General features: G+C 38.4%; 1 protein-coding gene across 1 annotated transcript; it reads right to left on the bottom strand.

The window, feature by feature from the left end:
• On the bottom strand, window positions 11,745-16,525 carry LOC109823959 (mediator of RNA polymerase II transcription subunit 36a-like). Its single transcript, XM_020390433.1, has 7 exons — window positions 16,506-16,525; window positions 15,630-15,937; window positions 15,020-15,115; window positions 14,485-14,562; window positions 14,207-14,383; window positions 12,141-12,209; window positions 11,745-11,935 (listed from the first exon to the last, which is right to left on the bottom strand). Exons 1-7 carry the CDS (start codon window positions 16,519-16,521, stop codon window positions 11,759-11,761), a joined length of 921 nt encoding a protein of 306 aa, XP_020246022.1. The 5' UTR covers window positions 16,522-16,525; the 3' UTR covers window positions 11,745-11,758.

The raw sequence follows: 17,449 nt of genomic DNA on the forward strand, positions 1-17,449 counted from the left end.
GAGCAAAGCCATGAACCAAACAAATATCAGAAGCCTAGGACTTAAGCATAAAAAAAAGTTTGGGCTCGGAGTTAAATCCTTCAAACAATGTCCAAATCTATTAAGAGCGTTCATCAAAAAAGTCATTCACATACCCCTTCCTTCTTAGCTCGCCATTTGGTGGGTTTTTTCCTTTCATTTTTTAGGATTTTTTTTCCATTAAATCTAAATTCTAAATTAAACTCAAATCAACCAATCTCTCTCACTATTTATCCCAAATTCAAGAGTTCCATTAAGTTGTGGGACTTATTAATAATTTTAACAATGTGTATTCATTAAACTTAAAGGTATAATTTTTTTCTTCTTTTCATTCTTTCTCTTATTTTTTGTTACTAGTAGAATGCACGTGCTTTGCATATGGACATACTTGTTTTACATTATAAAACTATTTCATGGATAAGAAAAGGAAAGAAGTTTGGAGTATTTATACAAATTTCTCTAGGCATATTTATTTTGAGGAAATGGGGTGGAAATGCTTGCAAACATTCTGACAAGTCAGAAAATGGAAAAACAAAGTCAAAAAGGAATCTTTTTCACCAGTTTGGTTCACCCAAAAAAACACACAGAAACAATTTCCTTATACATCACAAAACATCATCATTAGAGAAAAAACCAATTCCGAGCTAAAAGCTCCGATTTGAACTTGAAAGGGAATGGAAAGGGAAGTTTTAATAATAAAATTAGTGGTGCGTGTTTTGCGGTCTTGGGGTGATCCAAAGGCATCGAGGCCGGCCCGCATGCCGGGCCTTACCCGCCAGGCCCGGCCGTTTGCCCCGAAAACCGAGTCCACAACCAGGTTTTCGCGGCCCGCCCGCGTTCGTAGGCTCGCCTCTGGCGCCCGCCCGCACCGGCCACCCGAGTGGACCGGGCTGTGCCACGGCCCGCCCAAACGGTACATCTAATTGGCATCCTTAAATTTTCGGGCCCAATGTCATTACATGGCACCCTTAAACTTTTCCCTAACCCCCCCCCCCCCCTAAATTCTGCACCTTACCCCTCCTTTCTCTTCCCCCCCCCCCCCCCCAAATTATTTTTACTCTCTTCTTTCATTCCTTAACTCTCATGAACCCACTAAGTACTCCTCAACTCCATTAATGTATAGGGTTTGATTGCTCACTTTTAGTTGAAATTCATCACTTTTTGGTATTTTAAGGAATAATTTTTGTCCTTTACTCAACTTCTAATTTTGTAGCATTAATATATTATCTTCTTCATCAAAATTATTCACATTATTATTCATGAATACTCATGTTTGTGCATTACTATTAATACAAAAAAATAACACTAAAAAATCTATATGTTAATTAGAATTAGATTTAATTTCAAAATTATGATTTAATTAATTTCATAGTTAGTCACATTTGGTTTAAGTTGACTATCTGTGATAAGGTTTACACATTTTATTTATTTTTTGTGATAAACAAAGATAAATGAAGATTTGTACCGAACTTTCACCAAAACACGCTATACTTTCACCAAAACATGCTATACTTTCACCAGTACTGTAAGTATAGTAGGTTTTGATGAAAGTATAGCAAGTTTTCCTATAGTACAACAAATTTTTCTATGAATATAACAAGTTTTGGTGGAAGTATAGCAAATTGTTTTTGTAAGTATAGCAGGTTTTAGTGAAAGTATATCAGGTTTTTCTATAAGTACAGTAGTTTTGGTGAAAGTATAACAGAATTTCCTATAAGTACAGCAAGGTTTTCTATAAGTATAGTCGGTTTTGGTGAAAGTATAGCATATACTTTTGTAAGTATAACATGTTTTGGTGAAAGTATAGGAGGTTTTGGTGAAAGTGTAGTAGAAATCTTCATACATCTTTGTTTGTCAAAAAAAAATGTGCAAATATTATCAAAGATAGTCAACTTAAATAAAATTCAACTAAATGTGAAATTTGCTCACACAACAAATTAAAATTAAAATTAAAATCATAATTCTAAAATTAAATCTAATTCTGAAATTAAATCTAATTCTGAAACTAAAATTAACATTTTTAGTTTTAGTATCAATTTTTTGTTAATTATAATAAACAACCATGAGGATTCATGAATAATATTGTGAAATAATTTTGATGAATAAAATGCAAAATTAATGCTACAAATTTAGAAATTGAGTAATTAATAAAAATTATACCTTAAAAATACCATAAAAGTGATGAAGCTCTACCAAAATTGAGCAATCAAACCATATGCACTATTGGAGCTTAGGAGTAATTAAAGGGTTCATGATGTCATGATAGGTTTTCCATAACCATCTTTCCTGACGTTGGTAATTGAATCCTTCTTTCAGCCTCACGGGCAAACACTCGATCAAGTATGCGTGCCACATAAGGGTGCTAAACTGTATCCGTATCCGAGAAAATATCTGTAACCGTATCCATTAGGATACGAATATGGTTACTCAAATCTATAACCGATAGGATATGGTTATGGATATGGTTTTGTAGTGAAATATCTGTGTTTGTATCCGAAATATCCGAATACATATTAGTCATACTCTTACGATAGTTTCAATTCTTAGATTATGGATTTGTGGTTAGTTTTGATGATCAAGATGTCTAATCTTAACTTCTTAATTATAATGGGCATATTAACAAACTCTTTTGTATCACATGAACTATGTTTTTCTCAATACTATCTAGTTTTCTCATATCGGTTTTGTATCTACATGCATATCCGTTTATATATCCGCATGTATATCCGTAACCGTATCTGATTTTAGCGGATGTGGTTATAAATTTTTCTTACCGAGGTATATCCGTATCAGTATCCGAGATGGATAAGCGGATATGGATATGATAAGCATCATATCCGAGCCGTATTCAGACCGAATGCACCCCTAGTGCCACACCATTGCCCCTGAGAGAACAAGCCTATGGAATGATCCTTCCCCAGCTCTTTATGAGAGTTAAAGAATGAAAGAAGAGAGCAAAGGATGTTGGGTTTTTTTTTGGGGGGGGGGGAGATGAGGTAAATTGGGATTTTTAAAAAAGTTTAAGGGAGCCCACTAACTATATTGTATTTGAGAATTTGGGCTTAGAAATAAACATATAAAGATGATTGGGGTTCAAAGGTACAACACAAAATAGTTTGGCTTAAAGATAAAATAGGGTAAACCATTGGGGGCAAAAAAAAAACCCAGAATTAAACATGTAAGGGTGAAAGTGTCAAATAATAATATTTTGGATCGAAATTAGATTGAAAAATACTAGGTGGTTATATGATAACGGAGTGGTGGATAGGGGTGGTTATCTGAAATTCGGGTACTTAAGGGTGGTCACGTGAGATAGGACCTAAGTTAGGGGTGGTTCTATGAAAAAAGATCCATTAAAAAATAAAATAATAGATCTGGGAGTCTAATTAAAAACAACTTAATGAATATGATGGTCATATTTAAAATTTATAAATACGATTTCCACTTGATCATATTACTTTGATCAATAACACCACACATCGGTCTTCTTCTTACAAACCAATAAAAACTATCAAATCAAAAATAATAATCGAAATAAGGTTGGGGGAGTCCATCATCCTGAGGGGGGGATGCATTGATGTTTCTCTCGGGCATTCCATCGAACAGATTGTTGTCAAACCTCCTCTCGCTCCCTGATCCTATCTATCCATCACCCCTCCAACCTCACCATCACCGTTTCCTCCATTACCAACCAAAGAAGCATTGATCTCCTCCTTCACAGCCTCAAAAGCAAAAAAAATCAGGAATTTGTTTCTATCTAATCTCTCCTTTTCTCGTTCTCTTTCTCGTCTTTGGTTCACCAGTTCTCTTAACAGCCTTTGATTCATCACCTTTTCTTTGTGCTGTCTATTAGAGATTTCAACAGAGAAAGGCCAAGGCATAAATTATAAAGACCTGCACTTAATTTGGCAGCACAACTATCATTCTTCATGTTTGGATGGGTCAACCCTGTGGAGAAAACCAGAAAAAAAATAGTTTTTCTGTCATAAGTCAACTCATGCACATGCATTAGTCGACTTATGGTAGGTCGACTTGTGTCTGTGCACGAGTCGACTTACGTTCTGCTCTGGAGTTGTGATTTTTCGCTCTATCAAGTCGACTTGTAAAGCATGTTAAGTCGACTTACGAACTGTTCTCCAGTTGCTGTTTTTTTCTCTGCCAAGTCGACTTATGGCACCTGTTAATTCGACTTATGACGGGTTTTTTGCACAGATTGGTTTCCAGTTTGGACTCTGTTTGGGTTTCCGTTTGGATATAAATAGGGACACAGTTTTCTAGGGTTTTACATCAGAGATTTGAGAGATTCAGAGAGGCTATTGAGTATTGTGAGAGGGAGATATTGTGAGCAAGTTGAGAGCTCTGGTTGACGTTTAGTTTGAGTGATTTTGTGTGATTGTAACCCTTTTGTACTATCCTTGATTTAGTGGAATCTCTCATCCTATCCCCGTGGATGTAAGCAAATTGTCGAACCACGTATATCTCTGTGTTTGGTTGGATTTGTCGTATTTGGATTAGATTGTGCTTGTGTGTGGTCATCTTCTTCCCGTGATCTCAGACTCGTTCAGTGTGCGCGTGCATGCTTTCGCATAGGCACGCGACAAGTGGTATCAGAGCTCAGATTTCAGATCTAGGGTTTTGGATTAGGTGGAGGAAGATTCAGTTGGAAGCTTGGTTCTTGGAGTTCTAGACTTCGGTGGAGTTAGGTTTTGAAGTTGCCGTTGAAGATCTCGTTTTCCTCGTGTGGTTAGGAGTTCTATTTGGAATCCAATCTAGGGTTCAGTTAGGTAACTTCTAAATTCTATAAAGTTTGAATCTTTCTTTATAATTTGGAGTTTGTGATTATGGATGAAGAAGTTGGTGAAAGCAGCAAGATGACGGGTACAGTTCAAGTTGGTTTTTAGAACACTAAAATTAGTGTGGTAAAATATAACGGCAAAATTAATTTTGGTTTGTGGATGAGCGACGTACAAGATGCGCTCAATGCTCAAAATTTGGAGGAGATCATCATAGTCAATGAGAGGCCACCTAAATATGAAGAGGTGATATGGGAAAAGATGAATAGGAACGCTTGTGGAGTGATCAGGTCTTGTTTGGAACATGAGCTGAAATATGATGTGATTGGGGTGACGTCTGTAATGAATATGTGGGAAATTCTCAACAATAAGTACCTTACGAAGAGTGTTGAGAACCGTTTGTACTTGCTATGAAGATTATTCAGATTTCAGATGTTCAGAGGTACCTCGCTTGTGGCTCATGTGAACAACTACATTAAGTTATTATCGGACTTGACGAACGTGGATGAGAAGATCATGGATGAGTACAAGGCTATTATTCTTTTGGGCTCCTTACCGGATGAGGAGTATGTTACCTTTGTGCTTACTTTGTTAAACGAGAGATCTTCTATCACTTATAGTGAAGTGACTAATGCATTGACAAACTACAATTTGAGGAGGAAGGATAAAGAGACTTCCCGCGCTAGTACTTCAGGAGAGGCCTTGTCGACGAGAGGTAGAAGCCCATATCCGAAAGATAGAAATAGAGGAAAGTCAAAGTCAAGAGGTCGTCACCAGCTAGGAAAGAACCAATGTGTATTTTGCAAGGAACAAGGGCATTGTAAAGGAGATTGTCCAAAGGTCAAAGAGAAGGAGAATAGCAAGAAAAAGGGCCCGAAGGCCAATGAGGTGAATGTTACGAAATGCGATGATTCCGATGATTCGAGCTTTTCTCTTTTGATTACTCCGGAGGTGAACCATTTGGATGCATCGGATTGGATGCTTGATTCTGATGCTACTTATCATGTGACTCCTAGGCGATATTGGTTTGCATCATTTGAGAGACTTGATGAGGGTGTTGTTGTCATGGAAAATGATCAATCCTGTGATATTTGTAGAATAGGTACCATGCAGATTCGGATGCACGATAGAGTAGTCCACGAATTGAAGGAGGTGAGATTCGTTTCTCAGCTGAAGAAGAATCTTATTTCTGTTGGAGCTTTGGAGGCGAAGGGATTCAAGGTGACCTTTGAGGCAGCTGAAGAAGAATCTTATTTCTGTTGGAGCTTTGGAGGCGAAGGGATTCAAGGTGACCTTTGAGGACGCTGTAGCAAAGGTTACTAAGGGATCTTTAGTGGTGATGAAGGGAGTCCGCAGTTGGAACTTATATTATCTGAAGGGGAGCATCGAGGTTAGCCAGGTTACTTCAGCTATTTTCAGAGGTGGACATGAACAGACTTTGGCACTACAGATTAGGGCACACAGGAGAAAAGTCACTGCAGATTTTGTGCAAGCAGAGGCTATTGAAAGGAGCCAAGAGTAAAAAAGTGGATTTCTATGAGCACTGTGTTCTTGGTAAGAAAACAAAGGTAAAGTTCGGGACTGCTATTCATAGGACGAGGGGCATCCTGGACTACATGCACACAGATGTTTGGGGTCCCACCAAGACGACATCACTTGGTGGTCGATATTGGTTCGTCACGTTTATTGATGACTATTCTAGGCGTTGTTGGGTGTACACCATGAAGCATAAGAATAAAGTCCTAGATTTGTTTGTAAAGTGAAAGAAGAGATTAGAACAGCAGACTGAGAGAAAGATCAAGACGTTGTGATCCGACAACGGCGGCGAATACACTTCAGACTCCTTTCAACAGCTATGTCGAGACGAGGGCATAGAGAGTAACTTCATAGTTAGTCATACACCACAGCAGAATGGGGTGGTAGAGAGGTTGAATCGGTCTTTATTGGAGAAGATCTGATGCTTATTAGCGCATAGTGGTTTGGAGAAGATCTTTTGGACTGAGACACTTTCATATGCGAGCCACCTCATTAATAGGCTGCCTTTATCTGCGATTGAGGGGAAAATCCCTATGGAGATGTGGTCGGGAGAGATAGCACATGACTATGACCAGCTCAAGGTATTTGGTTGCCCTGCATATTATCATGTTAGAACTGATAAGTTGGAACCTCGAGTTAGGAAGGTCATATTTGTAGGATTCAAGCGTGGTGTCAAGGAATACAAGCTTTGGGATCCAGTTGATAAGAAGATTGTGCTGAGTAGGGACGTCACGTTCGATGAAGCTTCTATCTTGAAGCTTCCCAGCTCTCATTAGGTGGAGAGCGACCCGACAGAGGAGACATCGCAGGTGGTGGAGATCAATGCAGCTTCACAGTGTCCAGATGGTGTAGTATCCATTAGAGTGCTGACTGAGGTGACATCGAGAGAGCACAAAGGTGACACGAAGGATATGGGTACTGATGTGCAGGATCAGGGACCGACGGCTCAGGTTCAGGATTCTATTATGGTTTGGAGACAGAGGAGAGACATACGGGTGTCAGCACGGTATGCCGACACAGTTACATATGTACTTTCGGTAGAGAGTATCGATGAGATGGTGCCTACTACATTCAGAGAGATCGAGCAGAGTTCAGAGGCTGATTCGTGGCAGTTAGCTATGCAGGAGGAGATGGAGTCTCTTCATAAGAACGATACATGGGAGCTTGTTGAGCTTCCAAAGGGGCGGAAGGCGATTGGTTGCAAGTGGGTATACACGAAGAAGGAGGGCATTGACGGTACTCCATTGAGATTCAAAGCTAGGTTGGTTGCGAAGGGCTATGCACAGGAGGAAGATATTGACTATAATGAGGTTTTCTCTCTGGTGGTGAAGCACTCTTCGATTCAGATTTTGTTAGCTTTGGTGACACGGTATGGATTAGAGTTAGATCAGTTGGATGTGAAGACCGTATTTCTTCATGATGATCTTGATGAAGAAATATATATGACTCAGCCAATACGATTCCGAGCTATAAGGAAAGATAAGTTGGTTTGCAGATTAAAAAATCGTTATACGGTTTGAAGCAGTCTCCTCGATAGTGGTATAGGCGGTTTGATGGTTTTATGCTTGTTCATTCGTACACTCGGAGCCAGTTTGATCCTTACGTGTATTTTCACAAGTTGAGAGGAGGTGCGTACATTTATTTGTTATTTTATATCGATGACATGTTGGTTACCTCTATTTTCAGGTCGGCTATAGATGAGTTGAAAGTTCAGCTTTCAAATGAGTTTGAGATGAAGGGCTTGGGCGAGGCAAAGCGTATTTTAGGGATGGAGATTGGCAGAGACAAGAAGAAGGGCAGAATTTGTTTGATACAGGTGGCTTATTTGAAGAAGGTTTTACAGCGATTTCATGTTAGCATGGATACGAAGCCAGTTAGTGTACCATTGAGAGCCCATTTGAAGCTTTCAGCTGGTCTTTCACCAAAGTCAGTTGAAGATCGAGAGTTGATGTCGAAGACTCCATATGCGAGCGCAGTTAGGAGCTTAACGTACGCGATAGTATGTACGAGGCCGGATTTGTCACAGGCAGTGAGCATGGTTTCGAGATACATGCACGATCCAGGAGTGGGTCATTGGGACACCATGAGATGGATTTTGAGGTACATTAGAGGTACGCTCAATGTTGGTTTGGTTTATGAGCGGGACACTATAAGTGGATAACTATGCATTGGCTATGTTGACTTGGATTATGTCGGGCATTTGGATAAGCGTCGGTCTACGACGGGATATGTGTTTACTTTGACCCGTGCGTCGGTGTGTTGGAGATACACATTACAGTCTACGGTGGCTTTGTCTATGACGGAGGCAGAGTATATGGCGATTACAGAGGCTGTGAAGGAGGCTATTTGGCTTCAAGGACTTTTGGAGGAACTTGGTACATCACAGCGGTCCGTCACCATTCATTATGATAGCATGACTGCTATCTATTTGGCGAAGAATCAGGTTTTTCATGCGAGGACGAAGTACATTGACGTTCGTTATCACTTCGTTCGGGATGTTCTTGAAGATGGCGATGTGGAAATTGTGAAAGTCCACACAAAGGATAATCCGGCGGATATGCTCACTAAGATGGTTCCGAGCAACAAGTTTGATCATTACAGAAACTTGTTGCATATTCGTAATTGTTGAGGCCGTTGGCGGCCATTTGGATGAACTACAGACGACTTGATCCCTTGGGAGAGGGGGTACATAGGCAACCATGTAGGTGCAGTCGTGTTTGGAGAGACGACGCATTGGTGCTCTTTATTTGGTGTCGGCTCAGTTTTAGCAAAATTTCGCCGAGGTGGAGAATTATGGAGAAAACCAGAAAAAAAAAACTAGTTTTTCTGTCATAAGTCGACTCATGCACAGGCATAAGTCGACTTATGGTAAGTCGACTTGTGTCTGTGCATGAGTTGACTTACGTTCTGCTCTGGAGTTGTAATTTTTCGCTCTGTCAAGTCGACTTGTGAAGCATGTTAAGTCGACTTACGAACTGTTCTCTAGTTGCTGTTTTTCTCTCTGCCAAGTCGACTTATGGCACCTGTTAAGTCGACTTATGATGGGTTTTTTGCACAGGTTGGTTTCCTGTTTGGACTTTGTTTGGGTTTTTGTTTGGATATAAATAGGGACACGATTTTCTACGGTTTTACATCAGAGATTTGAGAGATTCAGAGAGGCTATTGAGCATTATGAGAGGGAGATATTGTGAGCAAGTTGAGAGCTTTGGTTGAGGATTACTTTGAGTGATTTTATGTGATTGTAACCATTTTGTACTCTCCTTGATTTAGTGGAATCTCCCCATCTTCTCCCCGTGGACGTAGGAAAATTGCCGAGCCACGTATATCTCTGTGTTTAGTTGGATTTGTCGTATTTGGATTGGATTGTGCCTGTGTGTGGTCATCTTCTTCCCGTGATCTCAGACTCGTTCGGTGTGCGCGTGTAGTACGCTTCCGCATAGGCGCATGACAAACCCAAGTTTGAAAGCATCTGACATTTCATTGAGCATCGTATCTCGTACGGCTGTTCGTTTTCATTATCCTGGACGCCATAACCCATGGAACCTAAATCAATTTATTTAAAGTTTTTAATGAGATCCACTTCGAAGACCATGCGAGTTATTATTTGATTGCTTTGGCCATTCAAACGAATTTGGTATTTAAGTTACCTACTCTGAGTAGGTCGATCATGTTCCAAGGCGCACGGACAGATTCCGTAGGCTCTCAGAGAAGAAAAGCTCGCACATGGTACTCTTTAAGTCAACATAATATATATTATCTCTCTCTTTGCACCTTCTATAACTTGACATTTGTATAGTTTGTGTTGCATAAAAAGATTGATAGTTTTTGCGTTGCATAAAAAGATTTCTTGCCACCTCTGGTGTCGATGTTGTCTGCTTTTTTATGCTAGATTTATTTCCTACCAGTTCATTAAAGCTTTGACCCAGATTGACCTTTTGATCCACATCAGCTTGATGCTAAAGGGATTGCACATGCGATTCATCTACTTGTCCAAAATTTTTTAGAGGTGTGAGCCTTACTTTTGTAAAAATAATTACTTGTTCGATGTCGTTTGCTTTTCAATTCTCATTCTTTTTAACACTTCTTCAGTGAATTCTTTGATTGCATCATTTTGTGCTTTCTTCTGTACGTTGTGTTAATTTTTCTCTCTTTCCTTGCGTTTTCCTTTTCGCATGATCAAACACATTGGAACATCTGCTGCAGCCTATATTTTCGCATGATTGGAACACATTGGAAAATGCTCTCGAAGTTGGAAAACAAATCTAAACAATTAACAAATGTTCGTTCACTTTGACAATTTGACTAAAATGCTCCTATAGGTTACATGCCATGAATGCATCATGTGCGCCAAAATACTAGTAATCAAAGTTGGATATTCGACCAAGAATAAAATATGTAGTTTGTGAAGATCATACAACAAAAATATTGTCCAAGCAAAATTATACACTGTTAACAAGAATGTGATTATCAATATTTGTTGGTTTTCCTCCCTCTGACGCTTTAACTTAGTCCTTGAAGATGATGGAGTAACCAAGCAAATCTAGAGTTATACTTGCGTGTGCCTTCTTCTTCTCCCTAATTAGAGTGTTTTATACGATTGTGATAGCTATTTTGGAGAATATCCTGAATCTTGTCATAACTGAATAAGAAGACAATGCCTCTATTGAACTAGACTACAAGTCTATAAATATATATATATTTTTTAATAATGAAGCTACCGAGAATCGAACCTAGGATTTTGAGAGCCATATTAAAACATTCCAACCATCCAGGTCACCCTCATTGGCATTACGCACATTCAAGCACCTACCGTATAAAGCATATCCAGATCATAGTTGACGTATTATATGTGCTATGTCAGCAAACACAGATAGACACCCAGGGTTGAGTTCATCAGCTTTAATGTTTGTAAAGCTGCAGCATACCCCAACTCGACAAGGCCAGTTTGCCTGCACTTGCAGTTCAAATTCTATCATTCTTATGGTAAGGTAGGTATCCGTATCAATTCTTTTAGCAGCGGAGACGAGATTTTAACTTTCTTTTTTTTTAACAGTACCAAGATCTCCAAAGTTTTTCAGATAAATGATGAGGACAGTAGAGGTATACACACACACATACTTGCTAACATAAAAGATACTACGCTATTGAAGGATGCCAAAAATATTGGAAGAAAAAAAAAAGACACCAGGAGAGAAGATCATAGCATCTGTCAAAACTTATCAAATCAGGATTGACAATTACACATAGATATGGAGCTACAACGTCCTTAAGCAAAAACATAAAAAGCTACACATTTAAACCAGGATTAAGAACTACCCAATAAAGACCTACAATAGTCTTAAGCAAACAGAAACAGCTACACTAGCATTCAACCCCAAAAGATGCAGCAATAGATAAGCTGACGAAGCTTTTCAAGTAGCTGGCTTCTGCTTCTTCGGCATCCGATATCCACCAACAACACAAGCATGGTCTCGCTCAAAAGGTTCAAGAGTGACTTGCTCCTCAGGCTTGAACTGCTCAGCCTGCAGCTTCTTTACTTCTTGAGCAAACACAGCTTCAGCAGGTACGGTGGAGTCTATGCAATTGGCCTGGGCAAAACAAACTTATTAGATATACTCAAGTTTGTAGGGGGGGAAAGTAGCGGGGCACTTGTCGCGATCTCCTTCCTCTATGATTTGCTATAACCACTTAATAGTACAAAGGATGCATTTGCAATTAACCCCTATCAGAAACTATTTCTTGTATATAGCATATAATCACTAGAACCAAAATCTAAAAGGACATGGAGGTTACCTTGATGGATATAACAAAGTGACCCCCGTTCTTCAAGAAGTATGAAGCATTCAACGCTAAAATCCTAGCCTGCAGAGATGCAACATCAGGAAAATTAATATGTACGATATCATAACCATAAGCAAGGCATATTTTACATAATATTACAGGTTGTACCCCTTGCTACTGCCTATCCTGCATTTCAGTTGTATGTAGAGATATACCTCAGTACCAGAAGTTGTCTATTTTCAACCTCACTCATACCTTCCTTATGCATTTTCTTTATCACTTGAAAGACTGAAAGAAAACGACCACTGAGAACTGTCAGAGTTGGAATACTTCAGGACTAAGTAAATCCCACGTTTAAGAACAGCAGTACATTGCTGATATCAAATCACCTAATTTAGTTGCCTATGTTTCAGTATGACACTATTAGTCGAATACCAAGAATTGAGTTTTTTTTAACTCAAAGTAGGGTCTAGTCTGGAAAGAATTACAATGACCCCCAACGCATTAGGTAAAAGTTCAATATAAATGAAGAATGTTGTGTCAACTTTAACGGTAACTTAAAGCAGCAACTCCATCATCAATTTAGCTATAATATGCTACCTCAAAGGCACCAATAATACATTTACAGTTAAATAAAACTAATGTGCCAAGCTCTACAAACCTATCGATTGACTCATGACCTCTGCAGATAAAAATAGCTTTGTCACAGACACATGGAGATGAAAACAAACCCTGTGCAAACAAGTTTGGAAAGCTTTCTCCTTGTGCAAATATTGGCCTTGATCCATGAGAAAGGAATGCAGATAAGGCTTATTAAAATGTCTATGGCAAAGGCATAATGAAACCAACTACATGCTCAACAAAAAGCAAAACCCATCACAGATCATAGAGATATTTTCGGCAAAGAGACTGAAGACTAAGGTGATATAAGCAAACCAACTGAATAGCAAAGTAAATAAATTCACATGATAAGTGGTAGATTATCAAGATTCAAGAAAAGGAAACATGCAGTATATTATATATCCTAAAGAAATCATGAGAAAATACAATTTTGAAGGAGAATTGTTATAAGTGAATCAAAGATCTTGAATTTGCATCATTCACACATGCCTTGAAGGGAATCCGATCTATTCTCAATATGCTTCACCTTAAAACAGTAAGTATAGAAAAATAACTTGATAAAATCATGTAAAATAACAACCCCTGCTTCAAAAATAGGGAAAAGACAAGTGTCACATTGCTGACTATCGGACAGAAAATTCAACAAATGCCATATGATAAGATATTGATTGAAGAGACCTTAAAAAAGAAGGAAAATAAACAATTAGGAAAGAATCATACTAACTAATATGTTAGCATCAGAAGCTCGAACCCGCATCACCCAAATGATGTCCTGAAGAGGAATCCGAGTTGCTTTCATCATATGCTTGACATGATAAATAGAAGCAATATGACGATAACACAGCACAAATAATTGATTTGGCAGAAACAAAGCAATGAGCCTTAAGTTTCAGCTGCTTTCAAACAAAGAACAAATTAGGTAAAATAAACTCAAAAAAGTTATTTCAGCTGTTCTTCACTATCCAAATAACAGGTAAATAAAAAGCTCTCAACTACAACCGATTTATCTGGTGCTAAAAATCAAACTTGTCTTCCATATCATCTTTAAATCATGACTGTGCATGCTAATGCTTATAATAATCAAATCATCACAATCATATGGTGCAAAAGAATCTTCAATAATGCAAAATGAAATGATAGGAATGCAAGAGCCAATAGCAACCTGTTCATGGATAACTGATTCCATAAGTATTAATGAACTTGCATATGAAAGCTGCAATAGTCACATATGGCCCAATAACATTAATTCATTAAAGAAAACACCGTATTGCACAAGTAATTAACTTTAACAAAGATAAGATCATGAACATAAAAAATGCAGAACATCCAAGAGTACATGAATACTGCAGTTACAGACAAACAATAATATAAGGGCAAACAGAAACAGCACGTAGCCCCATCATGTGCTTAACTGTTAAAAGAATATTGAGGCAGATGGAATGACTTGAAACAAATACCTGATCTGGCTGAGCAACATCAGAGAAGATAACATCAACCATTCCAACTAACATTCTGTACTTTGCAGGATGCCTAGCGTCTTCAATAATGGGAATAACATTTGTCCGCTTCTTTGCCATGTTAACAAGGTCCCTTCCACTTCTATGTGAAAACTCAACAGCATAAACCATTCCAGTCTGCCGAACAAGTCAAAATAATAGAGAAAACTTCAGCAAGCAACTTTAGGATAGCACTTGATGATCTGGACAAGGAAATATCCGGAATAAAAGTAACTTACAGGCCCAACAATATCAGATACGTGAGAGACTGTAGTTCCTGATGCAGCTCCAAGGTAAAGCACCCGAGCTCCAGGAGCCTAAGAAATCGAAACATTGAAGTCAAATCAATAAGCGTAAGGAGAATGTCCAATATAAGGGAATCATATACAAAGAAAATTCCAGAATGAAGAACAAGAGCCTAAACAAGTAACGGTTTCAATTATGGGGCAGCTCCCTGCCATATGTCAACCTAATTGTATCATCAAGATCATCAAGGAAAGGATCAGACTGAAACAACCATTTACAGCAATTATCAATTTCAGACTAAATATACGTAACAAGGTAAGTGAAATAAAAGATGGTCAGGGAGCACAAAACACATGCAACTGCTAACTTTCCTGCGTATGCAAAAGAAAGTGTATATGAAATCCGGATGCTCGACTCATGCAACCACAAGCAAACATTGTGAACTAACTCAATGGTAGGTATAATTTTCACATAAATGTAATAGAATAAAAGGAATAAGAAACAAAAAAAGAGGGAAAGAACCCTTACAATGTAAATCCTGTCAACACCACCCAGAATGGCTGCTGCAAGCTTCGATCGGAAAGGATTCCAAACCCTGTATTCAACCTTGGTTCCATCTTCATTCTGCATTGAACATTCAGCAACGAAGTAAGTGCCCACACAACAAAAATTAAAATAAATGATTCAAGAAACCCTCCTAAACATTGTTGCACAAAACCCACATACAACCTATAAAAAAAAAGAGAAACCCCATTAATTTTTCAAATCATACAGCACTCGCTTTGAACTATTGAAAATTGACACAATCAGCATTAGCATGTAGGGTGGAAGCTATAAACTACCCTAAAAAGATACCTGTCCTAAAACAAAAAACTATCTTTCGGTAGTATTAAAAAGTACATGAGTAACATTGTTCAAAACATATTGCTAGCAAAGGATGTGACGACCTAAACTAGTTGTGGTCAGCCAGTCATGGTATTTTAGTGAAAGAAATTCAAGAGGGATTCTTATTTCTTAAAGTTTAGGGAGATTTTTCATTTTTGTGCAAAACACTCCAAGTTTCAGGGGTGTTTTCAGAAATTTACGCTTAAAAGTGCCCCATAATCAATAAAAGCTTATAAAAACCAAGAACAATCACCTGCACAGCAACGCGCTTCTCACCATAAACGGATTCACCGACAACCATGTTCTTGGTACAAAGGGCATCTTCCTTCCCCTTGGCAACGAAGACTCCATCATGCCTATGCGGCTGAACCACTACTTTGCTTCCTCCCTTCATTCCACCTCCACGGCCACCACCGCGACCTCCACCACGCCCTCTTCCACCACCACCTCGACCAGCACCGCGTCCTCTTCCACCACCACCCCGGCCTTCAGGACCACCTCGGCCTCCACCTCCTCTTCCTCGGCCTCTGCCACCATCACTCCTGCCCCTGAATCCACCACCTTGAAAGTTCAAGGGGGAAATGTATGTAGAACTATTAAGATGCGTCTGAAATTGCACAAAGGACAAGAAGAAAAAAAACACTCTTTGAAACACTTTGATAGATCAAGTACGCAAAAGTCTAAGGTGATAATTATACAGACACACAATAATTTATGGGGCAAGTAAAAAAAATTCTTTCAGCATTGATATAGCAAGGTGTAAAGAACAAATCCGACAAGATGCTACCTTTTTTCCTCAAAATCACAAAAAGCCCAAAGAGTTATCTGAAGCAACTCGAGGGATAAACCCTAAAACCTAGTTTACGCTGAAAATAGTCATCGAGAAGAGATAAATTGAAAAATTGTCACTGAAACAATAAGAATTCATACAATAAGGTGCTCTCTTTTTATTCTCAAAAAAAAATAATAATAAGGTGCTCTCTTTATGCTCAAAGTCACAGAAGATCAAAGAGTTCTTTGAACCAACTTAATAGAGTCGAACACTAAAGCTAACTCAAGCCATAAAATAAAAAAAAAAAAATAAAAAAATAAAAAAAGAGAGATAAGCGATGAGAAAAGGGGATTAAACCTCTTGGAGGTCTCATGGCTGCTATTGAGATGAATGAGGGATGGAATGGGGTTCTATTTTGGGGTTTAGGGTTTGGGATTTTCGGATAATCCCCCTGAGGAGTTTCACTAATTACGAACGCACCACTGAGGGTTAAAAACCAAAAAAGGCAAAACTTGAAGAGTTATCTGCACTTAAAACGTCTCAAAGTTTACACCTTTATTAAGTTTGGTAACCAAGAAACCTAAATGTTCGAATCTTTGATGCCTAAAATGACATAATGGGGTACGAAAACTAAATTTTTTGAACTTTAAGATATTTCTTGGTCAAAAAACTTCAGTCGCCGAGGTTAACTTGTTGGATTAAATCTAATTATGGGCATATATGTTACATTAGTGTATAATGATATCCTTAAGGTTAACCCGCATAAAGTGATCAATAAATTTGGGTTAATAAATATTTAAATAAATCATGGGCTAAATGTGCGGATACCAGGTTATAATTATAATTTGATGATGGGCTAAATTATAAAAGAACAACAACTACAAATAAGGGGTTATGGTCCGGTCACATTCTCTATTCTCTTAATCCCAATCTAAAGAGATTCTAAAGGAGAGACCCTCAAGATTAGAAGATCAAACTCTAATTCAGAGTCGTGCTAATTCTTCATGGATTCAGGTATTGCTTCCGCTCACTGTTGTGTTTATTCTCTTTGGATTAATCATGGTTTTATGGATTAGATCTCAGTTTTAGATCTAATAAGTGGTATCAGAGCCACCGTGTTTAATTCTTTGAGATTTATGGTTAAGATTAAGAATTTGGGGTTTTTTGATATTAATTTGGCTTGATTAAGATCGGATGCACGTCTGTGCAAATATGATATGTAGGATGAAAAATTTTAATTTTTTTATTTTTTCTGTTTACTTTGGAACTGTAGCACGCATGAACAGTAATAAAAAAATCAT

Source organism: Asparagus officinalis, chromosome 1 (assembly GCF_001876935.1).
Source record: "Asparagus officinalis chromosome 1, Aspof.V1, whole genome shotgun sequence".
NCBI lineage: Eukaryota > Viridiplantae > Streptophyta > Magnoliopsida > Asparagales > Asparagaceae > Asparagus > Asparagus officinalis.